Source organism: Pyrgilauda ruficollis, unplaced genomic scaffold (genome assembly GCF_017590135.1).
Source record: "Pyrgilauda ruficollis isolate IOZ18807 unplaced genomic scaffold, ASM1759013v1 scaffold297, whole genome shotgun sequence".
Classification (NCBI taxonomy): Eukaryota; Metazoa; Chordata; class Aves; order Passeriformes; family Passeridae; genus Pyrgilauda; species Pyrgilauda ruficollis.
The window spans coordinates 88,948-115,987 of NW_024524344.1; the positions used below are offsets into that span (position 1 = coordinate 88,948).

General features: G+C 55.2%; 1 protein-coding gene across 1 annotated transcript in view; it reads left to right on the forward strand.

Annotated features, from left to right (window-relative positions):
• Positions 1-7,164: 7,164 nt before the first annotated feature.
• The window catches only part of LOC121356383 (agrin-like), a gene marked incomplete at its 3' end in the record, with an annotated part of 65,676 nt that continues 45,800 nt past the window's right edge, over positions 7,165-27,040 (forward strand). Inside the window, exons 1-2 of the mRNA XM_041472690.1 lie at positions 7,165-7,453; positions 14,376-14,637. Coding sequence (XP_041328624.1) covers positions 7,286-7,453; positions 14,376-14,637 — 430 coding nt within the window. The remainder of the gene's footprint in view (positions 7,454-14,375; positions 14,638-27,040) is intronic.

Below are 27,040 nucleotides of genomic sequence, written 5' to 3' on the forward strand. Positions count from 1 at the left end.
ATTTTTCTTTTGCCCACGCAGCAGCTGCAGGAAGGGTTTGGGATAAAATTCCACACAAAAGCCTTCATCTCCTGGAGAGCCTGGGCCAATAAATCCTGCTCGGAGGACGAAATGGGGTCGGGGGAGTGTGAAACCACGATTTGGGAGGGCTGGGTCCCTCTGTGCCCAGCCCTGGGCATTCCAGTCCTTCTGGGAGAGGCTCCAGCAGCTTCCCAGGGGTTGCCAAGGGCCCTCGGAGGGACTGGGAAAAGCTTGGCTCCTTCAATCCTACAAAAAAAAAAGAGAGGGAGAAAGGGAAAAGCTGGATCCCTGCATGCTCTGAATCTTAATCTTTCCTCTTTCAGGTCGTTCTGCTTCCCAGCACAATCCGTGTTTTCCATCAGGGAGCTCCTGGAAGCTTTGGGAGCCTTTGTGGGATTGGGCAGTGCCAGCCCTGGGCAGCCAGGGACCCCCTGGGATCCCCCCAGAGCACAGGGAACGTCACTGGAGGGAACTGGGGCTGCCCTGAGCGTGGGATTTCCCAGATTCCCGTGGGTTTCAAGATCGTGGCAGAAGGAAACAAGTGGGATTTGCCAGGAGGAGCTGTGGGTTCAGCCCTGGAATTGTCCCAGGAGCAACCTGGGGTAGTGGGAGCTGTCCCTGGAATGCAGGAGGAGGGATGGGATCAACTTTTAGGTCCCTTCCCACCCAAACCATTCCAGGATTCCCCATTTCCCTCAGACAGGGCCGGGTTCTCAGCTCCTCGTGATAAATATGAGCCAAATTTGATGTTCCAGAGATGGTGACATCCCCCAAATGTCCTTGGCATGGCGTGGCCAGCTGGGAAATCCAGACCCAGACGGCTGGGAACACACTGGGACAAGCCAGGGAATTCTGGAATTTAAAGCAGGAAAGGTTTTTGGTGTTCTGCTCCAGATATTCTTCATCTCTGCATCCATGGCTCCCACATAAAACCCTGGGAATTCTGAGGTGGGATGAGAGGAGCGACTGGGGATGTCCAGGTCCAGCTGGACAAAATTCCCAATGCCCCTCACACAGAAAATGGGCTCAGAAATTCTCTGGAATTTAAAGCAGGAAAGGTTTTTGGTGTTCTACTCCAGATATTCTTAATTTCTCCATCCATGGCTCCCACATAAAATCCTGGGAATTCTGTGGTGGGATGAGAGGAGCGATGTCCAAATTCCTGGACAAAATTCCCAGCGCCCCTTACACTGAATCCCTGTAGAATTTAAACCAGGAAAGGCTTCTTGTGTTCCATTCCAAATATCCCTCAGCCCCCCTGATGCATCCACGATTCCCACCCCAAATCCCGCTGCACATCCCGAGGCTCTCCCCCATCCCCCGAGCCTGGCAGAGCTGAATTTCCCCTTCGCTGGCAATGCAGAAACGCTGTGGCTGCACTTTCCCTGCCCAGCTAATCCCATTTGTCTCCTGGCTGCTCCCAAAATGCCTTTTAAGGATTCCCAGCAATGCAGCAGAGAAATCCATTTGCAGGCGCGAGGCAGCCAGGAGGGGAATTTTGATTTCCCAGTTATTAGCGGATGACAAGGTGAGGGAACCGGGGGAAGATTGATGGCCCAGAGAGAAGCATTTTTACTCTCCCCAATTAATCCTGCCGTGGCTGTAATCAATCCAGGAGCGGGAGGAATCAGGTGGGAACGCTTCCCTCTGCTGCTGCCTGTGGCAGAGGGGGGGGGATGGATGGAGACGTTTTCTCCTGGATGCAGAACAGGGAAATCCACTTAGCTTGGGGATTTCTGGGAGGAAAAATGGATATCGGGGGCCAGGGCTCTCTTTTTTCCTGCAGGGAGAGCAGATTGAGGCCATCAATCCACATTAGGGAGGCTCCGTGGCCACATAGAATTCCAGCAGGAGGAATTCCAGCAGCACCCCCCCAAAAAAAGGCGTTTTTCAGGATGGGATTTGATCCTGGGGGATCCTTTGCCCTCCAGTTCGCGCTGGGTTTTCCTTCTGCTCCTCTCCCTTTTTCCCTTTTGACTGTGGTTCAAAGAGTCCTTGTGGTTCACTGGGTGCTTTTGCCCCTGAGCTGGGCTTAAGTTAAACCTTAAGGAGCTAAACCCAGCCCTAAAACACCTGTAGGGGTGTGGGGGGCTCTGATCCCAAAGGATTTGGGGCTGAAAACCCCAGAAATCCCAGCCCTTGATCCCATTCCAGGCTGAATTCCTGCCGCCCTGTCATTAGAGCTCAGAACCCGCCCTGGTTTGGGGTTTTCTCCTGCAGTCCCGGGAATTTGGGCACATTCAGCACAATTCCCTGCTTTTCCTGCCCGCGGGGCCAAGCCTGGATCCCAGTGGCTCCAGGAGATCAGCTGGGAATTTTTAACCCTGTTTTCACCAGGTTTTTAACCCAATTCAAGGCTGCCAGCACGATTTGGGGAGGAAAACGCTGAATACACAATTTTATTTTTTTTTTTTTTTTCTGCAGGATGTGAATTTAAACCTGGAAAGGTTTTTGGTGTCCTACTCCCGATATTCTTCATCTCTGCATCCATGGCTCCCACATCAAATCCTGGGACAGCCCAGGGAATTCTGCGGTGGGATGAGAGCAGTGACTGGGGATGCCCAATTCCATCTGGACAAAATTCCCAGTGCCCTTTACACCGAACACAAGAATTCCACTGGAATTTGGGGAGGAAAAAGCCGAATTCACGATTTTTTTCCTCCAGGATGTGACAGCTCCCTGCGAGTTCCTTGATTTTTTTTTTGGGAAAGGCTCAAGTTTTCCTGTGAGTTCCTTGATTTTTTTTTTTGGAAAGGCCCAAGTTTTCATGTGAGTTCCTTGATTTTTTTTGGGAAAAGCCCAAGTTTTCCTGTGAGTTCCTTTATTTTCTGGGGGAAAAGCCCAAATTTTCCTGTGAGTTCCTTGATTTTTTTTTTGAGAAAAGCCTAAATTTTCCTGTGAGTTCCTTGATTTTTTGGGGGAAAAGCTCAAGTTTTCCTGTGAGTTCCTTGATTTTTTTGGGAAAAGCCCAAATTTTCCTGTGAGTTCCTTGATTTTTTTGGGAAAAGCCCAAGTTTTCCTGTCCCCCAGCACAGCAGAGGGACAGCGTGACCCCCCTTGGGTGCTGCAGTGGCCGAGGTGAAGCTGCTGTGGGGTGAAACCCCCGAATGTGGGGCTGCTCTCAGCCCTCAGCCCCACTCTAATTAACAGATTCACTAATTTGGGACTCGTTATCCCGGAGCATCCCAGGGGCAGCTTGTTCCAGCTGCTCCTGAGTGGCATCCAGAGGGTTTCTAACAGCACACAAAAGGAGTTTGACAGCGGCAGGATTAAACTTGAAAGAGAAATAAGGGGGAAAAAAAAAATCACATTAAATCATTTTAGAGCCCATAGAGATGGAGCAGGGACAGAAGCAGGATGGGGACGGTGGAAATCAGGGATGGGGACTCTGGGGCTGGGTTTTCCTCACCAGGGCCTTTATTTGCTTTCCAGGCAAATATTTGGCTCCAAACCCTGAGGGGTTCCTGCCCTGACATGTGGGCAGTGCCAGGCCCTCCCTTCCTCTTTTCTCCTCCCCTTCCCTCCTCCATTTAGCCCCCACTCCCTCCAAAAAAACCCTTGGAATTCCCACCCAAAATCACGCAGCAGCGTGAGGAAGCAAACCCTGCCTAATTCCTGGCAGTTTTCCCGAGATATTTTGATTTTCCAGGGGCAGACTGAGCCACCTCCAAAGGCATTTCCAGAAGTTTTCCCGAGCCCCAGGTTCACAAGGAAGAGCTGGGACAAACCCCGGTGTTTTGTGTATTTTTGGGAGCTGCTGTTTATTTGTTTTGGGCGCTGATTTGCCAAGGAATTTGCTTCGGTTTTCCCACAGAAACATCCCAGGTTTTTTTCTCCTGTTTCTCCTTTTATCAGCTTGAGGCTCAGCAATTCCCTGTGGGAATGTGCTGCTCCCTGCACATTGGCCCTAAAAAAAGGTGATTTTATTATTTTCCTGCCTTTTGGAAAATCCTTGTCCTTCTGAATCCAATTAAACCCCCACAAGCAGATCGAGCTCCTCAAATCTCACCTCCACCAAAAACCCCTCAAGGCCAACTAATTCCATTCAAACCACACCAGATTGGGGCAAAAACATCAAAAAAAAAAAGCTGTGAAATCCATTTTTCTCCTCACATCCCAGCTCTGAAAGCAGATGGAGGGGTGGGGCTAAAAGGAGACAACTCAAAACCAGAAAATTGTCAAAATCCAGCAGAAATAATTCCTCCCCTCCCCTCCCCTGCGAGGTTCTGGAGCAGGGAGTCCCAGCTGGCTCCTTCCACCTCGAGCTGAGCTTCTTCTTGGGATTTCCACTCCAGCAGTGCTCGAGGAATACAATAAAAATTAATTATTAAAACAGCAGGATTAAAAAAAAAAAAAATCAGCTGCCAGGGCACTGAAATATTTTTAGCTGATTGCTGGAGTTTAGAACAACAACAGAAATGGAGTCATGGAGCTCCTCTGTGGGGATCTGTGGGGCCTGGGCTTGGCTTTGAGGGATGGAGGATGCCCAGTGTTCCTCAGACAAAATCCAGGGGTTTTGGGGAAGTTTTGGGGTGAGAAAATTGAATTATGTGGATTTTCTTCAGGTCACTTCATCCTGGAACTTTTTGGGGGAGTTTTGAGTGGAAAGAGCTCTGGGATGTGAGGCCTGTGGGGCTTTGAGGGATGGAGGATGCCCAGTGTTCCTCAGCCAAAAATCCAGGGTTTTGGGGAAAGTTTTGGGGTGAGAAAATTGAATTATGTGGATTTTTTTCCAGGTCACTTCATCCTGGAACATTTTGGGGGAGATTTTGAGTGGAAAGAGCTCTGGGATGTGAGGCCTGTGGGGCCTGGCCTTGGCTTTGAGGGATGGAGGATGCTCAGTTCCCCTCAGACAAAATCCAGGGGTTTTTGGGGAAGTTTTGGGGTGAGAAAACTGAATGATGTGGATTTTTTTCAGCTCACTTCATCCTGGAACATTTTGGGGGAGATTTTGAGTGGAAAGAGCTCTGGGATGTGAGGCCTGTGGGGCTTTGAGGGGTGGAGGATGCCCAGTGTCCCCTCAGCCAAAATCCAGGTTTTTGGGGAAGTTTTTGGTGAGAAAATGAGAATTTTCTTCAGGTCACTTCATCCTCCAACTTTTTTGGGTTTTACAGTGTAGGGAAGTCTGGCGGGTTTGGAAATTATTTCCTGAGAGGTTTCCTGCAGGCCTGAGCGGGCTCTGGGACACTTTTTTTGGGGGGGAAAATCATTTCCCTGAAGCCCTTTTTTGATAAAGATTTTATCCCTGAGGTGATGAAACCCTGCCTGCTTTGGATCAGCACCTTCCCTTGGTGCTGAGCTGGAAAATTCAGATTTCCAGGGAAGAAATGGAAGTTTTGAGTGGAAAGAGAACAGAGAGAAGCCGTGGGGTTACACTTAGCCTGGGCTAAGATAGAAAATGTCCAAGGTGCTTTCCCTGCAAACCCCACAGGATTTGGGATATTTCCAGGCAGATTTATGGGATCTCTGGTGCTCCATCCTCTCCAGGGACAAACTTTAGAACACTCAGCAGATTAATTTATTTCTTTATATTAAATAAATTAGAGAAAGGGTGGAAAATGAGTGTGACACCCACAGGGGCAAACAGCACAGGGATTTAGGGGAGGAATTATTTGAGAATTTCGGGAATTCAGGGCACACAGGGCAGGATGCTGCTGTGGTTGGAACTTGTTCATCACAGGAGGACATGGGGACACCTCACGTGTCACATCCTGGGCTGGCAGGTGGTTAAACTTCACCCTGGGATCAGGAGCTGGCTGGGTCACACCAGATGTTTTTTTTTTTAGGGCCATCAAGTGGAACTAGGGGATTTTTTTAGGGCCATCAAGTGAAACAGCCTCATAAAATAAATGCCTCTGGGGGCCGGCTGATTTATGGAGGGCACAAATAACATCCCTCCCCTGGTGCCACTTAACTTTTCATTTTCTATCTGCACTAATTGCTGGGGACATGTGGGGAAATCACCCTGCAGCCCCCGGGGAGCCGGGCCACGAGGTCACGGGGGCTTGGAGCAGCCTGGCATGGGGAAAGGGGTGGGATGAGCTGATTTTAAAGTTCTTTTCCAACCATTCCACCGTTCCACGGGTGGCTCTGTCACGGCTGGGGCACAGCGCGGTGACAGCGATGTCCCCAGTGCGGGTCACCCCTGTGACCTGTGGGGTGCCAGCGGAGCAGGACCGGCCCTGCCTCAGTTTCCCCAGTGGGGAGAACCCAGGAGCATCCTTGGGGTGGAATTGGGGGTGACAGGGAGGGAAATGCCGGGGTGCCACCCCTCTTTGAGCACCTCGGGTGTGCAGGATGGAGAGAGGACAGCCCAAAACAGAGCTGGGGACAGCTGCCACTCAGAGTGGGGGTGACAGGGAGGGACAAACCCCCACTTTGGGCACCTCGGGAGTGCGGGACAGAGCCAGGGACACCCCGCCACAGAGCTGGGGACAGCTGCCACTCCGAGTGGGGGTGACAGGGAGGCACAAACCCCCACTTTGGGCATCTCGGGGGTGTGGGATGGAGTGAGGACAATCCAGAACAGAGCTGGGGACAGCTGCCACTCCAAGTGGGGGTGACAAGGAGGGACAAACCCCCACTTTGGGCATCTCGGGGGTGCGGGATGGGGAGAGGACAGCCCAAAACAGAGCTGGGGACAGCTGCCACTCCGAGTGGGGGTGACAGGGAGGCACAAACCCCCACTTTGGGCATCTCGGGGGTGCGGGACGGAGCGATGGACACCCCGCCACAGAGCTGGGGACAGCTGCCACTCACGGTGAGGGGGTGGCGGGGCCGGCTGCGGTCCCTACACCTTTAAAAGTCTCCTCACGTTGCGGCGCTGATTATCCATTAACCGAGGCTCCCTTTCCTGGGGGCGGCGTTCGCACCGAGCGCTGCCAGCAGGGCGGGCGGGCGGCCGCGCTGCCTTCCTCCCTTCCTTTCTCCCTCCCTCCCTCCCTCCTCTCCCCCCTAACCCCCGCTCCCTCCTTATCAGCAATTCAGATTGCATGCAAATCTGCGCGCTTTCTTCCAGGGCCACGGCGGCGAGCGCCGAGCGCTCCTCCAGATCTCCTCCTCCTCCTCCTCCTCCTGGGATTTTCCTCCTCCTCCCCTCCCCTCGCTGCCTCCCTCGCTCCCTCCCTCCTCTCTTTCTTTCCTCCTTTTCACCTCCTGGAACAAAAGTGGCCCTTTCGGCTGCGCCAGCGCTGCCTGCGAGCGGGGCCGCTTTGTCTGCCGGGGTCACCGGCACCGCCGCCGGGCCGCCACCGCCGCCGCCACCATGGGGACACGGCGGGCGCTGGGAGCGATGGCACTGCTGGCGCTGGCACTGGCCAGCTGCCCCGAGCGGGAGCTGGAGCGCAGGGAGGAGGAGGCCAACGTGGTGCTGACGGGCACGGTGGAGGAGATCATGAACGTGGACCCGGTGCACCACACCTATTCGTGCAAGGTAAAACCGCGCGGGGGAACTTTCGCCCCGTGCGGTTTGGGGTGGAATCGGGTTTTTTTTTTTTTTTTTTTTTTTAAGGTGTGTGAGAGGTTCCAGCTGCTGTGTGGCCTGGGGGGGGTGTGGGGGGGATCTCCAGAGGTTGCTTTTTATGGGCATTTCCCTCTTTGGCTTTGGCGTGATGCGGAGCTGCCTCCCAACTTTCCGGGAGGTGCTGGGAGCCTCTGCTGTTGACTTTAGCAGCATCTCGAGTTCCTGCAGCCCGAGCTATTGTTTAACCACCAACCTGGCCTCGGGCTCTGGGGTTTTTTTATCTCCCCCCGAAGCGGAGAGACGCTGAAGTCCCGAGCAACCTGAAATCCCATCCGCCAGCTTGACAGAAAACGTGCCGGATGCCTTAACCCTTGCCGGGGCAGGAATCTCGCTTGCAAGGACACGCTCTTCCCTTGCCTTTTCCTCTTCCCCCCGTTCCCCTTTTCCTCCTAAAAAATCCTGCTTCTGCTTGGTGCCGAGCGGGGCCGGGGGCGATGCTTTGGTGGCGGAGAGGAAGGTGAACTTTCCCGCGGAGCTCTGGAGCATCCCCCGAGCATCCCCCAGCCCCTGCCCGCCCAGCTGGTGCCCGGTGCCCGCTCCCAGCGCCCCCCGACCCATCTGCAGCTCCCGAGGAGCTCGCAGCCCCCCCGGCACCGTCTGTTTGCAGAGTGTCTGGCACATCCTGGGTGCTCCGCCGAGCATTAATGAGCTGTGCCCGTGGGGCACAGATGGATGTGGCCACCTGAGGCCGGCGCGAGGTGGCCACAGGAGGTGGCCCAGTGGCGCTGGTGGCGAGGCAGAAATGCCAGGGTGGAAGATAAATCCTTTTTCTCCCGCTGCGGACTCACAGCGAGGTGTCTGCCTGGCAGAAAATCATCCTGCAGCAGCAGGGCAGGACTCTGGGGCAGGGAAAGCTGGGATGGGGGGAAAGCTGGGATAAGGAAAAGCTGGGATAAGGAAAAGCTGGGATGGGAAAAGCTGGGATGTGAATAGCTGGGGTGTGAATAGCTAGGATAAGGAAAAAATGGGATAGGGGAAAAGCTGGGATAAGGAAAAGATGGGATGGGGGAAAAGCAGCTCTGCCTTTGCAAGGTGCAATGCAGCCCCAGCTGGAGCAGCAGGAGTGGGATGGGGCTGCCCGTGGTGGCTCTCTGTGAAGCACAATCTGAATTCCTTACACTGGGAAGGGAATCTCTTCCCTGCCTTTCCCTGAGCAGTGCCCGGGGGAGGTTTGTGCTGCTTGCTCTGGAGTTTGGGATTTTGCTCCTGGTCTCCAAAGAGCACAGAAGGGCCAGGACAGATTCCTGAGAGATCATTCCAGCCTTGGAGTCGTGTAAAAGTGAAAGCAGGAAAGCTTTCATCCCATCCCATCCCATCCCATCCCATCCCATCCCATCCCGTTGTGACAGTGCTGTGACATTCAGGAATTTTCACAGGACAGCGGTTCCCTGTCCCTTTTCCTGCCCTTCAGCCCGTCCTGTGTCACTTTTCGTGGCATTCCGTGGTGTCATTGCAGGGAAAAACAGCTTTGGAATGGGATTTGGGGTGTCCCAAGGAGCTGGGAGTGGATAAATCTCCTGTCACTGCAATGACTTGAGGATGTGCAGCTTTGCAGCAGGCTCTTGGCTCATTGCCCTCCTCAGATCTTCCCAAGTCTTGGGATTGGAATCGCGTGGATTTGCCGTGCCTGCAGTTTATTTTGTTTTGTTTTGTTTTGTTTTTTAACCTAAATTCCAGTAGCAGCTCGGGATTAAACCTGACCCCTGCCTCCTGCTGTCCTTGCGCTGCCCCCGGGGGAGCTGGGAGAAATCCAGGATCTTGTGCTGAGGAAATTCCTGCCCCAATTCCTCCTGTCGTGCCCTCGCTGCTCCCCAGACCCCGCCGTTATCTCCTGTCAGCCTCTTCCTTATCTGCAGAGGAAAGGCGAGGGCCCAGCGCGTGTGGGGAGTTCCCACACCCAAAATCCCGAGTATTCCTGGAGCTGGGTGGTCCGGGAGGCAGCGGGCACGTGGGGATCTGTGAATTCCGTGCTGGGGCATTGTTCTTCCCAGCCCGGCTCCAAACCCTCCCAGCTGAGCGCTCCGATAGACACAGATAAGCACCGGGAGAAATGTGAAGTTAATGTTAGATAAACACCCCGAAATAGCTGCCAGCCGTGCCTGTGCTGCCAGGGGAGCTGGGGGGGAGGAGGAACAGCCTGACAGAATTCCCAAAAAGTGCCTGCTGTGCCCTTTTTCCAAGGGATTTGGCATTCCTGAGTGCAGTTTCTGACTTCTGCCCAAAGCTGCTGCTGCTGTTGGCATTGTCCCTTCCTGCTCTGGCCCCCTGAAGTGCCTTTTTCTGGGCTGTCCCGATGGTTGGGAAGGCAGCTGCTATTTATAGGATAAATCCAGGTTCTGTGAGTGCCGTAGGAAGCGTGGAAAAGGATGTGGATCCTGTTCTGGACAATGGAGCCCAGGTTTTGAGGGGGGTTTTGTGGGAATTGCTGGGTCCTGGGGAAGGGACAGGGAAAAGACAGAGAGACAAAAAAGGGGAGGGGGAAGGGTTGGAAGCAGAGCTGATCCTGGCTTTTATCTCCCAAAATTCCCAAAATTTCGTGGAAGCAGAGCTGATCCTGGCTTTTATCTCCCAAAATTCCCAAAATTTCGTGGAAGCAGAGCTGATCCTGGCTTTTATCTCCCAAAATTCTGTGGAAGCAGAGCTGATCCCGGCTCTCATCTCCCAAAATTTCCCGGTGACCCCTTTCGGTGCTGCCCATCCCGAGTGACAGCTCCTCCAGAGGGGACTTTGCTCCATCTTCTCACCTGGCTTTACAAAACCTGGCGGCGTTTTCCTGGCAGGAATGTTCCTGTACAGGTGGTCCCCTTCCCTATCATGGCATGCACCCCGCTGGCATGTCGGAAAATCCTTTTATTTCTGGGATTTTCAGTTTTCCCCCTGCCTTTAAAACACACCCGTGCCCGGATAAAGTTGTGGCTGCTCCTCCTGCGCCTCCGCGGAGCTTTAAAACCCCCTTTAAATCCAGCGTTTTCTCTTCTCCCTGGAAAAACAGAGCGCTCCAGGGCAGGGTCCTCCTCCAAACAGGTCCCAGCCCCATTTTTTCTCTGTCTCCCTTCCTTTTCTCCCCCGATCCTCGCTGCCGCCGGTGAGTCAGCGGTGACAAAGTCTTAATTGCGCCGCGCTGATGAATGGGATGCCCGCAGGTAATTGCCGGGGCTTTGGTGCCTCGCACATCCATTCATTAGGGTGGGGAGGAGACCGCTGGACTCTGATGTTTCTGTGGCCTGCCTGAGCGCCCCAGCCACGCCAATTAACACCAATTCCCATCTGCTGCAGAGCTGGGGGAAGAATTCAGCTTTTCCCCACTCAAAAAAAAAAAAAAAAACCAAAAAAAAACCCAAAAAACCAAACCCCGAGCTGTGAAAATGCCCCTTTCGGAGCCAGCCTCGGGCTGTGTTTTCTGCTGCTGGAGGAGGGGTGGTTTTTTCTTATTTTTCCTCCTTTGTCTGGCTGGGTTTTTGCCCTGGTTTGCTGCTCACCTCCTCCGGAGCCTGCCCTGGGGCTGCGGGAGGCGCGGCTGCGGGGAGGTGTCCGGACTTGACTGCGGGGAGAGAGCAGCTCAGGGCCGGGCAGGAGGCAGGAGGAGCGGCTGGGGAGGCGGCAGGGCTTGCTGAGAGCCTGCTGTGCCCTGCACACCTTCCTGAGACTCACCTGGGCGGCTGGGGAGGCGGCAGGGCTTGCTGAGAGCCTGCTGTGCCCTGCACACCTTGCCCACACTCACCTGGGCTGCTGGGGAGGCGGCAGGGCTTGCTGAGAGCCTGCTGTGCCCTGCACACCTTCCACAGACTCACCTGGGCTGCTGGGGAGGCGGCAGGGCTTGCTGAGAGCCGGGCTGTGCCCTGCACACCTTGTCCCGGCTCACCTGGGCTGGCCCGTGCTGCTGGGGGTGCCGCGGTTCCTCTGGGGGCAGGGAGGATTTTCCCGGCTCTTTCAGGGAGTTCTGGAATGTTTCTGGGGTCGGGGGGGACCTGCAAGGAGCAGAGTTTGACTTTTATCAGTGCAAAAATCCCAGCTGGGCAGGCCTGGGAGCAAGCGGGGAAGTTCTAATGCCCAGCACCCTCTGGGGGAAGGAAATGTCCTGGTGTCCATCCCGAACTTCTCCACCCTAAATCTCTCCATCCCGAACCTCTCCGTACTGAACCTTTGCATCCCAGACCTCTTCATCCTAAATCTTTGCATCCCAAACTTCTCCATCCCAAATCTCTCCATCCCAAATCTCTCCATCCTAAACCTTTGCATCCCAAACTTCTCCATCACAAATTTCTCCATCCCACCCAAATCTCTCCATCCTGAATCTCTCCATCCCACCAAACCTCTCCATCCCAGACCTCTCCATCTCAGACCTCTCCATCCCACCTGAGCCTCTCCATCCCGAATTTCTCCATCCCAAACTTCTCCATCCCACCCAAATCTCTCCATCCTAAACCTTTGCATCCCAAACTTCTCCATCCCACCCAAATCTCTCCATCCTAAACCTTTGCATCCCAAACTTCTCCATCCCACCCAAATCTCTCCATCCCGAATCTCTCCATCCCGAACCTCTCCTGGCACAGCTCCAGTGTTCCTTCAGGTGCTGTCCCTGCCAGCAGCAATCAGAGCTGTCCCTGCTGGGGGAGCTGGAGCCTCCCAGGCCCCTCTCATTCCCGAATATCCACGGAAAGTGCTGGTCCTGCTCCTTCCTCGCTCCGAGGGAGGATGAGGAGGAGGATGAGTCAGAGTGGGGTTTTTTTGACTTAAACACCAGCAAATTTCAGGGGGATTTTTGCCCTCTCTGCTGGGATTTGGGGTTTAACCACTCCTTTCACCCTGCTGGGAGCTGGGTTTGTGCTGAAGGACCAAAGAGGAGAGAAAATCCCGTGGAGACCTCGCAGCAACCCCTCAGTGGCTTTGCAGGAGGAGCAAAACTTTGTCCCTGTCCCTGCCCATCAGCCCAGATCTGGGCTGTGCAGGGAGGGACACATCCCACGTAGGAATTTTCCCATTTATTTTTATTTTTGTAAAAATATACTTTTATATTTCTATTTTTAATAATTCTGCTTTTTATAATTCTATTTTTATATTTATATTCTTATAATTATATGTTTAATAATTCTATTTTTATATGTCCATTTTTTATAATTCTATTTTTTTATAATTCTATTTTATATTCTACTTTTTATAATTCTATTTTTATATTTCTATTTTTTATAATTCTCTTTTAAAATTCTACTTCTATAATTCTATTTTTAATAATCCTATATTTTCCCAATTTTTTTTCCAATTTTGGAGCTTTGGGGTGGCTCAGCCCCCCCCGGGGGACCCCCACCTTTCCTGCTGGAGCACAAACCCGTGTGGGAACACGTGGCTGAGCTCTCCACGCCTGGGAGCAGCCGAGGCATGTGCGGCTCCAGAGGAGCTGTCACAGCCCTGTTTGCACCTGCGCTGCTCCTGCAGCTCAGGCATGCAGCGGGGCAGGGGAGGCTGCAGTTTTTGCCGCGCTAATTGGGGTAATTTATTGCTTTTTTTGCACGGCTGCGCTGCCCGGGAGCTCAGACCCCCCAAGCCCGGCGTCCTGCTCCGAATATTCCACCAGCAGGACAAAGTGTGAGCAAAACAGGAGGATGAGAGGGAGAGATAAACTCCTAAACTCGGTTCTTAACCTTGATTTGTGCCTGCAGGGCACAGGCAGCGCTGAATTTATTCCCCTTTCCTGCTTGGCAGGTGAGGCTGGCGCGGAGCAGGAGGCTTGCGGCTCCTGTGGCCGCGGGGAATGTGGGAATGACCCCATTCCCGTCCTCCCCGCCCTGCCAGGGACGCTCTGGAGGAGTTTGACTCAAGCTCGGTGTGAACTTTGAAGCCTTTTTGATCGGGGGCTGAAATTCTGGAGTTCAGGCTGCAAAAAAAAAAAAAAGAAATGAATTCCTGGGATTGATCAGGGATCACGGGATTTGCGTTCCCCGGGGCCCCCAGCGAGGTTTCACCCCCTGGTTTGAACTCTGCAGCCTCAGATCTGGGCTGGGGGTGCTCAGGGGGGGATTTGGCACGGGGGAGAAGTTTCTGTGTCTGAACAGCCCCTCGGGTCCTGGGGGGGACAGGCAGAAAACTGGGAATGGTTGCTTTTGCAGGGGGATAAAATCTGTCTGCCTGGGCCACCAGGAGCCCAGGGAGGGGAAAGAACTGGGCAGGAAGGGAAAATGGGAGTCCAGGAGGGAAAAAAAGGAGCCCAGGGAGGGGAAAGAACTGCTGTTCTGGGGGGTTTGGGGTTTTTTTTGGGGTTTTTCTGGAGGTTTTTTTGGAGTTTTTGTGGGGTTCACAGCCCCTGAACAGGCAGTTCAGCTCCAGCCTGGTATGCATCACGCTGCGCGGCCTGGAGGAAGTGGAGCACTGCGTGGAAGGTGAGGATTTGTGGGGGTTTTTTGGGGTTTTTTATTTTTGGTTTTTTTGGGTTTTTGTGGGGTTTTTATGGGGTTTTTATGGGGAGGGAAAAAAAGGGAACAGAGGAGCCCAGGGAGGGGAAAGAACAGATCAGGAAGGGAAAGAGGAGCCCAAGGAGGGAAAAGAGGAGTCCAGGGAGAGAAAATTGGAGCCCAGAGATGGAAAAGAGGAGATCAGAAGGGAAAATGGGAGCCCAGAAGAGGAAAGAGGAGCCCAGGGAGGGGAAAGAACTGGTCAGGAAGGGAAAATGAGAGTCCAGGGAGGGAAAAAAGGAGCCCAGGGAGGGGAAAGAACTGGTCAGGAAGGGAAAATGAGAGTCCAGGGAGGGAAAAGAGGAGCCCAGGGAGGGGAAAGAGGAACCCAGAGAGCAAAAACAAGATCCCCAAAACCACAACAACCTCTCCCCTCCCCGTGGCAGGTGCGGGTCTGGCGCTACCTGAAGGGCAAGGACATCGTCACCCACGAGATCCTGCTGGACGGGGGCAACAAGGTGGTGATCGGGGGCTTCGGGGACCCGCTGATCTGTGACAACCAGGTGGCCACGGGGGACACGCGCATCTTCTTCGTCAACCCCGCGCCGCAGGCGCTGTGGCCGGCGCACCGCAACGAGCTCATGCTCAACTCCAGCCTGATGCGCATCACGCTGCGCAACCTGGAGGAGGTGGAGCACTGCGTGGAAGGTGAGGACTTGGTGGGGTTTTTTGGGGTTTTTTTGGGGTTTTTTGGGGGTTTTTATGGGGTTACCAGCCCCTGAATGGGCAGTTCAACTCCAGCCTGGTGCGCGTCACGCTGCGCAGCCTGGAGGAGGTGGAGCACTGCGTGGAAGGTGAGGAGTTTGTGGATTTTTTTGGGGTTTTTGTGGGGATTTTTTGGGGTTTTTTTGTGGAGTTTTTGGGGGGTTCCCAGCCCCTGGATGGGCAGGGATGGTGGTTGAGGGGTGTCGTGCTGGTTTGTGTGTGTTTAGGTGGTGGTGGCACTGATTTTGGGGTTAGTGGGTGGTGGGCAGGTGATGATTTAGGATCCCTGCCCTGTCCCATCCCTGGGCAATTTCCAGGGATGTGAGGAGATTATCAGGAAGGCACCATCCCTGTCCCCCCCAAGCCCTGGGGTCCCTTCCCTCCCTCCCTCCCTCCCTGTGACAGAAATTTGAAACACCCCCAGGCTGGTGGCAGGAGCTGAGAGGCTCCATTTGTTGAGCAAATTCCTGTGGAATTTTAATCTGGAGTGGGAGGCTGGGACATCCTGCAGCACTTCCTGCAGGATCAGCTCCCGAGGCTGCCAGCCCATTCCTCCTGCCCAGGAGCCCTGACCAGTAGCCCAGATCAGTTTCTCCCTGCCCAGTAGCCCTGGACTGGTCACTCTCTGCCCAGTAGCCCTGACCAGTTTTTGCCCAGTAGCCCTGGACTGACCAGTTTCTCTCTGTCCAGTAGCTCTGGACTGGTCACTCTTTGCCCAGTAGCCCTGACCAGTTTCTCTGTCCAGTAGCCCTGACCTGACCAGTCCCTGCCCAGTCTCTGCCCAGTCCCTGCCCAGTCTCTGACCAGTTTCTCTCTGTCCAGTAGTCCTGGACTGGTCACTCTTTGCCCAGTAGCCCTGCCCAGTCCCTGACCAGTCCCTGCCCAGTCTCTGACCAGTTTCTCTCTGCCCAGCATCCCTGGACTGGTCAGTCTCTGCCCAGTAGCCCTGGACTGACCAGTTTCTCTCTGTCCAGTAGTCCTGGACTGGTCACTCTTTGCCCAGTAGCCCTGCCCAGTCCCTGACCAGTCCCTGCCCAGTCTCTGACCAGTCCCTGCCCAGTCCCTGCCCAGTCCCTGTCCAGTCCCTGCCCAGTCTCTGACCAGTCCCTGCCCAGTCCCTGCCCAGCTCCCCCTGCCCAGCTGTGTTCCCATGCCCTGTCCTGGCACGGATCCTGCCCTGCCAGCCTGGAATTCCAGCTATGCCTCCCTGGGATCCAGAGCAGCCTCCCCTTGGGACCCTGCCAGCAGCTCCGGGCACTTCCCGGCCTCTTCCCAGGAATCTGGGCAATGCCAGGGCTCGGGAGGTGCCACTGCTGCTGCTCCAGGGAGTTTGGGCACTTTCCAGGGGTGTGAGGGGAAAATCAGGGTTACCATTGGTGCCTCAATTCCAGGGAATTCGGGGAATTTCAAGGGATGCAGGAGGAATTTTGGGGAGGTGCCACCGCTGCCTGCTCCAGGGAATTTGGGCAATTTCCAGGGATGTGAGAGGATTATCAGGATTATCACTGGTGCCTCAGTTCCAGGGAATTTGGGGAATTTCCAGGGATGTGAGGGGAGTATTGGGGAGCCCCACTGGTGCCTTTTTCAGGGAATTTGGGCACTTTCCAGGGGTGTGAGGGGATTACCAGAATTATCCTTGGTGCCTCAATTCCAGGGAATTTGGGCAATGCCAGAGCTCTGAGGGGAAAACTGGGGAGGCACTGCTGGTGCCTTTTCCAGGGAATTTCAGCAGTTTCCAGGGTTGTGAGGGGAGAATTGGGGAGCCCCACTGGTTCCTCTTCCATGGAATTTGGAGAATCTCCAGGGGTGTGAGTGGGCTATTGGGGAGGCACCACCGGTACCTCAATTCCAGGGAATTTGGGCAGTTTCAAGGGATGCAAGAGGAATTTTGAGGAGGTGCCACTGCTGCCTGCTCCAGGGAATTTAGGCAATTTTCCAGGGATGTGAGGAGATCATCAGGAAGGCACCACGGTGCCTCAATTCCAGGGAATTCAGGCAGTGCCAGAGCTCTCCAAGGGACACAGAGGGAATATTTGGGAGGCACCTGCCTTGCCCAGAGCAGCTTTTTCAGGACGTTTTTCCCCCAGCATGCTGGATTTTGGGCTCTGCTGCTCTGCTGGGAGTGGAAAGCAGCTGTGCTGTGGCTTTTCCACGGCGCTGGTGCAGCCGTGCCCTCCATGGAAATGGAATTCTTTCCCACTCCATCTCCCGGATGTGTCCCGTGGCGAGGTTTGTTTGCTGCTTTTATCTCCCGTGGCCCAGCTTTGTTTTGGAGCCGCTCAGTGGAACATCAAAGGATGGATTTTCCCACCCACTCACTCAGGAAAACACTGGGGGCTGGGCTGGGTTTGGGTCCAGGGCTGGTTTTTTGGGTCCAAGGCTGGTTTTTGGGTCCAGCGCTGTTTATTTGGGTCCAGAGCTGGTTTTTTTGGGTCCAGGGCTAATATTTTTGGGTCCAGGACTGTTTTTTTTTGGGTCCAGGGCTGTTTATTTGAGGTCCAGGGCTGGTTTTTGGGTCCAGGGCTGATATTTTGGGGTCCAGGGCTGGTTTTTTTTTGGGTCCAGGGCTGGTTTTTGGGTCCAGGGCTGTTTATTTGGGTCCAGGGCTGATATTTTTGGGTCCAGGGCTGTTTATTTGAGGTCCAGGGCTGGTTTTGGGGTCCAGGGTTGGTTTTTTTGGGTCCAGGGCTGATATTTTTGGGTCCAGGGCTGGTTTTTGGGTCCAGGACTGGTGTATTTTTGGCTCCAGAGATACTGTTTTTGGTGCAGGGCTATTTTTTAATCCCGAGCTGCTTTAATCCAGGACTCATCCCAAGCCTGCTGCCTTCTTTTTCCTGCCTTGGACAGGCAGACCCATGTTCCTGCTCTGCTTCCCCAGGATTTGCTCAGGGAAGGGGGAAGGAGCTGGAATTCCCTGCTGCTGGAGTGGGATGAAGCTTTTTTCGGGATGCAGCACCAGGAACCTGTCAGGGTTTCGTGTCCAAATCGCTTTGGACACAACAGGATTCTTCCACTTGGAAGCGATGGATAAAATCCGCTGGGAGGTTTGGGAGGGGTTTGCTCTGCTTCAGACTGAGCATTCCTGCCAAATTCCCTTTAAACTCTGCATCCCAAAGCTTCTCCTGCCTCCAGCTGATCCCCTCGGTGCTGCTGTGGCTCATGGAAGCCCCGAGCTCAGCGCTGCTGGCCAGGCCCCAGTTCCCAGGCACTGAGGCAATCCGCAGAAATCCCAGCTGGAATTGTTCTTCCGTTTCTCCCAGCCCTGCTCAGACCCTGCACTTGTCCTTTCTGTGCCCCAGGGAGCCTTTTCCAGCCTCTGGAAGGGCCTGGAGCTGCCAGGATGCCCCAGCAGTGTCCCTGCCTGTGGGTTTGGGGTTCCAGGCTCGGTGGGGATCCCTCGGGATTCCCTCCAGCCCAGATCCCCCTTTTCCATGGAGGTTTTGTCCCTCAGGCTGGGCTTTTCCAACCTGAGGAAAGGATGAACCCAAAAGGGAAAAGGGGTTTTAAGAGGGTGAGGGACATTCCTGCTGCTGCAGCCTGTGGATTATCCCTCCTCCTCCTCCTCTTCCTCAGGAGCATCCCACGGGAGCATCCCGGGGCACTGGGAGCACTGGGAGCACTGGGCTCTGGTGTTTCCACGGCCTGTGCAGCAGCAGCAGTGTGCTGACAGCCTTGCTCCATCCCCAGGGGGGAGGATTTTGGACATTCCAGCCCCTGCAGGCGTGGGAACCCTTTGGAGAAGCTCTGGAATCCATCCCGGAGCAGGCAGCGGGTGAAAGGAAGCAGCAGAGGGGGCTGGAGCTGCTGCTTTGGGGACCCTGGGGACCCTGTGGCCACCACATCTGCGGTGATAAGAGAAGGGCCCAGCTCCAAATCCTGCTCTCCACACACAGCCCCTGCCTTTCGCTCCATTTTCCAGCAGAGAATTGTTTTTTTTTCCTGAGAGCTCTGAAGCCTGACCCCGTGCCCTGGGATCTGCAGGGGCCGGGCTCTGCAGGACAGACACTTCCCAGCTGTCTGTCTGTGTGTCTGTCTGTCTGTCCAGAGGGCTCCCAGGGGGTGGCCCTGTCAGGAGAAGGCTGGAATGTGGCCCCAGGAGCTGTGACCTGGGAATGGCCCGGGGGAGTTCAGGGTGCTGATCCTGGAATCCAGGCTGTGGGTGGTGTGGCCAGAGAGGGGGGAGAAGTCACATCTCAGCTCTGGAATGGGTGGAGAATGGATTAAAAATGGATTAAAAATGGATAATTGGCTCTGCTGGGCCATTCCAGCTGCACCACAACGAGGAGGTCAGACCTCAGTTCCTCAGGGAGCTCCTCAGTGGGGAAATTCAGGTTGGATATCGGGAAGAAATCCTTCCCTGTGAGGGCCTGGCACAGGTTATTCCATGGATTCCCCATCCCTGGGAGGGCCCAAGGCCAGGCTGGAGCAGCCTGGGACACTGGGAGGTGTCCCATCCCTGCTGGGGCTGGGATTTAAACCCCTCCCAAGCTCAAAACCCGTCCATGATCCCAAAATTCATCCAGGGGCTCCATGGCTGCTCCAGCCCCAGCCCTGCAAGGGAAATACGGGCTGGATATTGGGAAAAAGTTTTTCACAGAAAGGTGATAAAGTTTATCTGAGAATTTGAGGGAATTCTGGGATTCTGTGGATTCTGTGGATTTTGTGATTCTGTGGATTCTGTGAATTCTCTGAATTCTCGGATTCTGTGGATTCTGTGAATTCTGGGATTCTGTGAATTTTGTGAATTCTGGGATTCTGTGAATCTGTGATTCCGTGGATTCTGTGAATTCTGTGTATTCTGTGGATTCTGTGAATTTTGTGATTCTGTGAATCTGTGGATTCTGTGAAGCTGTGAATTCTGTGAATTCTGTGAGTTCTGTGGATTCTGTGAGTTCTGTGAATTCTGTGAATCTGTGAGTTCCGTGATTCTGTGAGTTCTGTAGATTCTGTGGATTCTGTGAGTTCTGTGGATTCTGTGAATTCTGTGAATCTGTGAATTCTGTGAGTTCTGTGGATTCTGTGAGTTCTGTGAATTCTGTGAATCTGTGAGTTCCGTGATTCTGTGAGTTCTGTGGATTCTGTGGATTCTGTGAGTTCTGTGGATTCTGTGAATTCTGTGAATCTGTGAATTCTGTGAGTTCTGTGGATTCTGTGAGTTCTGTGAATTCTGTGAGTTCTGTGGATTCTGTGAGTTCTGTGAATTCTGTGAGTTCTGTGGATTCTGTGAGTTTTGTGAATTCCGTGAATCTGTGGATTCTGTGGATTCTGTGAATTCTGTGAATTCCGTGATTCCGTGATTCCCCTGGCCCTGCCGTGTCCCTGCACAGGGGCTGTGCCCCGGGATGCTCCTGGGGAGCAGCCAGGTGGCTCTGGTGGCTCCGGGCTCCTCGTCCCTCCTTCCCTGGCTGGCACATTCCTGGGCCCTGACTTCAAAGGCTGTTGGTGGATAACAGAGCCCGGCAGCCTTGGCAACCCTGGCAGCAGCCCTGGCAGCAGCAGCAGCTGCAGGGCCCGGCCCCGCTGCCCCTCGGGCTCCCTGCTGGGACAGGAGCCCTTCCCTGCTGCTGGGGCCACGGCCCCTCTGCCTCAGCTCGGGGTGACCCCTGCTCTGGGGGTGACCCCTGCTCTGGGGGTGTCCCCTGCTCTGGGGGTGCAGCTCTGGGGGTGACCCCCTGCTCTTGGGGTGACCCCTGCTCTGGGGGTGACCCCTGCTCTGGGGGTGCAGCTCTTGGGGTGACCCCTGCTCTGGGGGTGCAGCTCTTGGGGTGACCCCCTGTTCTTGGGGTGACCCCTGCTCTGGGGGTGACCCCCTGCTCTGGGAGTGCATGCTCTGGGGGTGACCCCTGCTCTGGGGGTGTCCCCTGCTCTGGGGGTGCAGCTAACCTCTTCCCTGAGGTTTCTTGGGGTGACCCCTGCTCTGGGGGTGACCCCCTGCTCTGGGAGTGCAGCTCTTGGGGTGGCACCCTGCTCTGGGGGTGTCCCCTGCTCTGGGGGTGCAGCTCTTGGGGTGACCCCCTGCTCTTGGGGTGACCCCTGCTCTGGGGGTGACACCCTGCTCTGGGGGTGACACCCTGCTCTGGGGGTGCAGTTTTGGGGTAGCACCTTGCTCTGGGGGTGTAGCTTTTTGGGTGACACCCTGCTCTGGGGGTGCAGCTCTTGGGGTGACACCCTGCTCTTGGGATGGCACCCTGCTCTGGGGGCTGCAGCTTTTGGGGTGACCCCCTGCTCTGGGGGTGACACCCTGCTCTGGGGGTGCAGCTCTTGGGGTGACACCCTGCTCTTGGGGTGACCCCCTGCTCTGGGGGTGACCCCTCCTCTTGGGGTGACCCCCTGCTCTTGGGGTGACCCCCTGCTCTAGGGGTGCAGCTCTTGGGGGTGACTCTCAGGGGAAATGTACCATTTTCGGGGTGAACCTCTGCAGGGAATTGCAGTTTTTTTGGGAGGTGAATCTCTGGAGGAAGCAGCTTTTTGGGGTGACCCCCTGCTCTGCGGGCTGCAGGTTTTTGGGGTGAATCTCTGCAGGGAATTGCAGTTTTTTAGGGGTGAATCTCTGGAGGAAGCAGCTTTTTGGGGTGAATCTCTTCCCTGAGGGACTGCAGCTTTTTGGGGGTGACACCCTGCTCTGGGGGCTGCAGCTTTTGGGGGTGAATCTCTGGGGGGAATTGCAGGGCTTTTGGAGTGAATCTCTGGGGGGAATTTCAGGTTTTTTGGGGTGAATGTCTGGGGGGAATTGCAGGTTTTTTTGGGTGAATTTCTGGGGGAAAATGCAGGGTTTTTGGGGTGAATCTTTGCCCTGGGGGGCTGCAAATGTATTGGGTGACCCCCTGATCTATGAGGCTGCAGCTTTTGGGGTAAATCTCTGGGGGCTGCAGCTTTTTGGGGGGGAATTTCTGCAGGGTGGGCCGGAGCTTTTTTGGGGGAACCTCTTCCCTGAGGTGCTGCACCTTTTTTTGGGGGGAAATCTCTGCTCTAGAGGGAAGGGGCTGCAGAATTTTGGGGCGAGGGTCCAGCTCCTGTCCATGCCCAGCAGAACCACCCTGGGCTGCCCAGGCAGGAGCAGGGCTGGGCCCTTTTCCTGAGCAGGATTTTCCCTGGTCTGATCCAGCTGTTTTCTGTGGTTTTTTTCCATGTGCTGCCCTGTCCCTGGTGCTTTGTGGATTATTCATCAGGTAAGAACATCATTCCTCTCTTCTTTGGGATGGAAAGTGGGGCAGGAGAGGCCACACAAGGATGGTTTGTGTGGTGGGATTCCTTGGATCTGCCTGCTCCTTGGAGCTCCCCTGGGCAGGAGGGAGCAGGATAAAACCCCTCTCTTTTATCCAGGAGCGTGGATAAAAAATTCCCTGGCAAAAGGGAATCATGAGGATGGAATCCCCTTGTGCTGGAAAGGGAGGTGTGAACTCCCCGCCCAACATTCCCTGATAATTCCCTCCTGGAAAACAAACCCCACGTGGCTTTGGGATTTATGGAGCCTGCTCCAAATCCTCGGGGTCACTTGGTCAAGTGGGGTAAATTGGGAGGGCTTTGCCCAAGGGTGTGACAGTTAATTAACTCCAGGTTCCCTGGGAAACCTGAGCCTCTGGAGGGCTGGGAAGAGGCTGGGAAGCAGCTGGGAAGCAGAGGGTGCTCCCAGAAAAGGGTTTGGTGCCTTTTTAGGAGCACTAAAAGCAGCTCTGGCCTTTATTTTTTACTGGGTTTTTTTTTGTGCTGTACGATGGTTTCCTTAGGTCATTCCTCAGGTTATTCCTCAGTTGGTCCTCAGGTTATTCCTGAGATTATTCCCGAGATTATTCCTGAGGTTATTCCTGAAGTTATTCCTCAGTTATTCTTTAGGTTATTCCTCAGTTATTCCTTAGATTATTCCTCAGTTATTTCTGAAGTTATTCCTCACTTATTCTTTAGGTTATTCCTTAGGTTATTCCTCAGTTGTTCCTGAGATTGTTCCTGAGATTGTTCTTCAGGTTATTCCTCAATTCTTCCTGGGATTGTTCCTAAGGTTATTCTTCAGTTGTTCCTTGGTTATTCCTGAGGTTATTCCTCAGTTGTTCCTCAGGGTCAGGGAAGATGGGATGTGAAACAGGAATAGCTGGGGATGAGGGATTTTGGGAATCCCACCCCAGAATTCCTGTGAGGAGGGGGATGAGGGGCTGCAGCCCTGGATCAGAGCAGGATCCCAATGTCCTGGGAATGCAGGGGAGCTGGGAAATGCTGGATTCCATTGTCCTGGGATGCTGGGAAATGCAGGATCCCATCATCCTGGGAATGCTGGGATGCTGGGAAATGCTGGATCCATCATCCTGGGATGCTGGGAAATGCTGGATGCTCAGTGGGCTGGAGGAGGCAGAGCTGCAGGATTGCTGCAGGAACCAGGAGGGGATGGGATGAGCAGGCTGAAGGAGAGGGATGCAGGATGCTGTTTCGGGGTCTCCATGAAAAAACTCCAAGAGAATTTGCTCTGGAGGTAAATCCTGGGAAAGGAGGCAGCTGCCCTGCATGGGACTCTGGCAGTGGCAATTCTCCAAAGGGAAAGGGAATGAATTTTAATGGAATCTTGAAAGAGTTTAAATTTTCATGTCCCCGTCAATTATTCAGGACGGCGGAAAAGCGACTTTAAAGCAGCGAAAGGAGCAAAGGAAAAGGAGAGGCCACTGGGATTCCTGGAGGGGATTTGCATTTGGGGACACTGCAGGGAAATGGGGACATTGGAAAGGCTCTGCTGCTGGGGAGGAGGGAATTTGGGAAGCTGGGATGCACTGCCTGGAACGGGGCAAAGGGGCCGGGTCCGTGATGGGAAGGGGGGCTCAGAATTCCTGGTGGAATTCTGTCAGTTTTAGCATCACCGGGAGGGATTTGGGGGTCTCCGTGCTGGAATGGTGGGGGCAGGGATGAATCCTGGCCTGGGACGTCATTCCCAGTTCCTGACCCGGGAAGGGAAGGGTTTTTTGGGATCCTGGAGCCCACAGCTCTGTCCCTGTGGGATCCAGGCTGGGAATGTGGGCTCACAATTCCCTGGGGGAGCTGATCCAGGAGAGATTGGGGGTCCTTATGTTGGAATGGTGGAGCAGGGATCCATTCCCACCTCCTGCCCTGGGAAGGGAAGGGTTTCCTGAAGCCCACAGTTCTGTCCCTGTGGGATAACCAGCCTGTGGGATCCAGGCTGGGAATGTGGGCTCAGAATCTTCTGGGGGAGCTGATCCAGGAGAGATTGGGGGTCCTTATGTTGGAATGGTGGAGCAGGGATCCATCCTGGATCCATTCCCACCTCCTGCCCTGGGAAGGCAAGGCTTTGTCGGGATCCTGGAGCCCATGGCTCTGTCCCTGTGGGATAACCTCACACCTGAGCCCCAGGCTGTGGGATCCAGGCTGGGAATGTGGGCTCAGAATCTTCTGGGGGAGCAGATCCAGGAGGGATTTTGGGGGTCCCCATGCTGGAATGGTGGAGCAGGGATCCATTCCCACCTCCTGCCCTGGGAAGGGAAGGGTTTCCTGAAGCCCACAGTTCTGTCCCTGTGGGATAACCAGCCTGTGGGATCCAGGCTGGGAATGTGGGCTCACAATTCCCTGGGGAAGCAGATCCAGGAGGGATTTTGGGGTCCTTATGTTGGAATGGTGGAGCAGGGATCCACTCCCAGTTCCTGCCCTGGAAGGGAAGGGTTTCTCAGGATCCTGGAGCCCATGGCTCTGTCCCTGTGGGATAACCTCACACCTGAGCCCCAGGCTGTGGGATCCAGGCTGGGAATGTGGGCTCAGAATCCTCTGGAGGAGCAGATCCAGGAGGGATTTTGGGGTCCCTGTGCTGGAATGGTGGAGCAGGGATGCACTCCCAGTTCCTGCCCTGGGAAGGGAAGGGTTTCTCAGGATCCTGGAGCCCAGCCCTGCCCGTGGCACAGCTTCTCCTGGCCAGGGCTGGCTGCTGTCCCGTGTCCCCATCTGTGAGCGGGGCTGTGGCTGTCCCCAGCAGGCTGCTGTGGCCTTGCCTCCCCGCCCGGGTGCCCCAGCGCTGCTCGGGGGGCTCGGCAGCACAAACGGGGCTTTGATTGCTGCTGCTGGGAGCTGCCAGCCCTGGCTGCCTGCCCAGAAAACAGAGCCAGGCTCCCACAGAAGCGCCCTTTGTGCTGCCAGCGCCGGGGGCTGCGCTGGGGACAGGCACAGGGGACACACCAGGAGGAGCCCCAGCAGCCCCCCAGCTCTGGGGACAGGGGACACACCAGGAAGAGCCCCCCAGCTCTGGGGACAGGGGACACTGGAGGAGCAGCCCCAGCAGCCCCCCAGCTCTGCACGCCCCGGTTGTTCTGCTCCCCCCGAAAATCCAGTGGCTGCAGTTCCTCCTTTGAGCCGCCACGGCTCTGTCCCCACCCGGGGGGTGACAGGCGCCTTGTCCCCAGCAAAGGCGCCTTTGTCCCCAGGGCTGTGGGAGGAAATGGGGCCCCCACAGCTGGCACTGTGCCCTGCCCGGCTCTGGGGTCCTGTCCTGGGCTTGGAGTGGCGCTGGGGACAGGGGTGTTGTGACAAAGTGACAAAGTGACAAAGTGACGGTGACAAAAGGCTGGTGCAGCTTTGTGTCCCCCGCCCCGGCTCAGTGCTGTCCCTGCAGCAGGGTTTGGGATGCAGGGAGCTGTTTTTTGGGATTTTCTGTCTGTGATCACCCCCTGGTCTGCTCAGCAGGGCTGGGGACAGCCCAGCCTGGGGACAGCAGGGTGGCTCTGCTCTGCTCCCCGAGGAGGGATCAAATCCAGCGCTGGTAGGGGAGAATTGTGGAGAGATCCGTGCCTTAAATTGGGAATTCTGTGGTGGTTTCATGTGAAGGAGTGGGAACTGAGCCTGAGAACAAAGAGGTGATTTAGGGAGCAGGTGGAACATCTCACCTGGCGTGGGAAACTTGTGCAGCACAGGGGGAGGTTGGCTCTGGGTGCCACGGGGCCTTGGGAAGGACTTGGATCCCACCCAGAGCCAGGAAATGCCGAATCCTGCCTTGCTTTGGGTCTCCCTGCTCTGAGCCTGTTCCCTGCCAGGACCTGCCTGCTCTGAGTTCTTGGGTCCAGCCCTGAAACCCAAGGAAAACCTTGGAAGCCAGGGATGGGCCAGGGACACCTGGAGCTGCTGCCACATCCCTGGAGTGCCCTGAGCTCCTGGAGTGTCCCAGGTTTTGGGGAAGGAGCTCCTGGAGTGTCCCAGGTTTTGGGGAAGGAGCTCCTGGAGTGTCCCAGCTCTGGGGAAGGAGCTGCTGGAGTGTCCCAGCTCTGGGGAAGGAGCTCCTGGAGTGTCCCAGGTTTTGGGGAAGGAGCTGCTGGAGTGTCCCAGGTTTTGGGGAAGGAGCTCCTGGAGTGTCCCAGGTTTTGGGGAAGGAGCTGCTGGAGTGTTCCAGCTCTGGGGAAGGAGCTCCTGGAGCGTCCCAGGTTTAGGGGCAGGAGCTGCTGGAGTGTCCCAGGTTTTGGGGAAGGAGCTCCTGGAGTGTCCCAGGTTTTGGGGAAGGAGCTCCTGGAGTGTCCCAGGTTCTCGGGAAGGAGCTCCTGGAGTGTCCCAGGTTTTGGGGAAGGTGCTCCTGGAGTCCTGCCTGTTTTCCCCCCTGGAAGCCGGGAGGGTGCCAGGTTCTCAGCTGTGAGCCCATTTCACGACTCATTTGGCCGCGGTGAGGCAGGAAAGTGGGATTTAGGCGGAGTTTTTCCAGCTTAATCTGCCGGGATGGTTTCAGATCCCTCAGCCTGCTGCCAGCCCCGGCTGAACAAACTTTCCCTGCCTTGATCCCAAACGTTTGTGCAGCACAAACTCTGCCTTGAGGGGTTGTTTTTTCCCCTTGTCCCGGACCCACGGCGGCTCCTTCCGAGTGTTTTTGGTGGTGGTGGCAGAGAGGGGAAACCTCAAATCCTCTCGAAGCAATTACTGCTAATGAGACACTTCCTACACATCTGGTTTCAATCCTGGCGGCCTTTCGGGGACTTGCAGAGCTGGGGAAGGGAGGAAGGTGGGGCAGTCCCGGCCTCTTCCTCTCCCTCCTTCCCAGCGAGGCTCTGGGGATGCTCCCGAGCTCCCATCCCATCTCCCCATCCCAAAATCTCGGCTCTGCAGGGAGGCGGGGCCGGCCTTTGGTGCTGATGTGCTGTAACGTGCCTAATTAGTGTGTAATTAACAAAAGCGTGCCCCAGACTTGAGAAAAATCCCTCAATTCCTTGCCCGGGAGCGAGGAAAAGGGAGAAACCCTCCGAGGGATTGCGAGATTAAATTGCTGGGACCTAGATTCTGACCACTTTAGTTCTGGAGAAATCCAGCAAAATTTGGAAATTTCTAGCTTGGGTGGCCAGGGTGGGCCAGGGCGGGTGCCACAAACAGAGGCTGTTTTCCAGGGGAA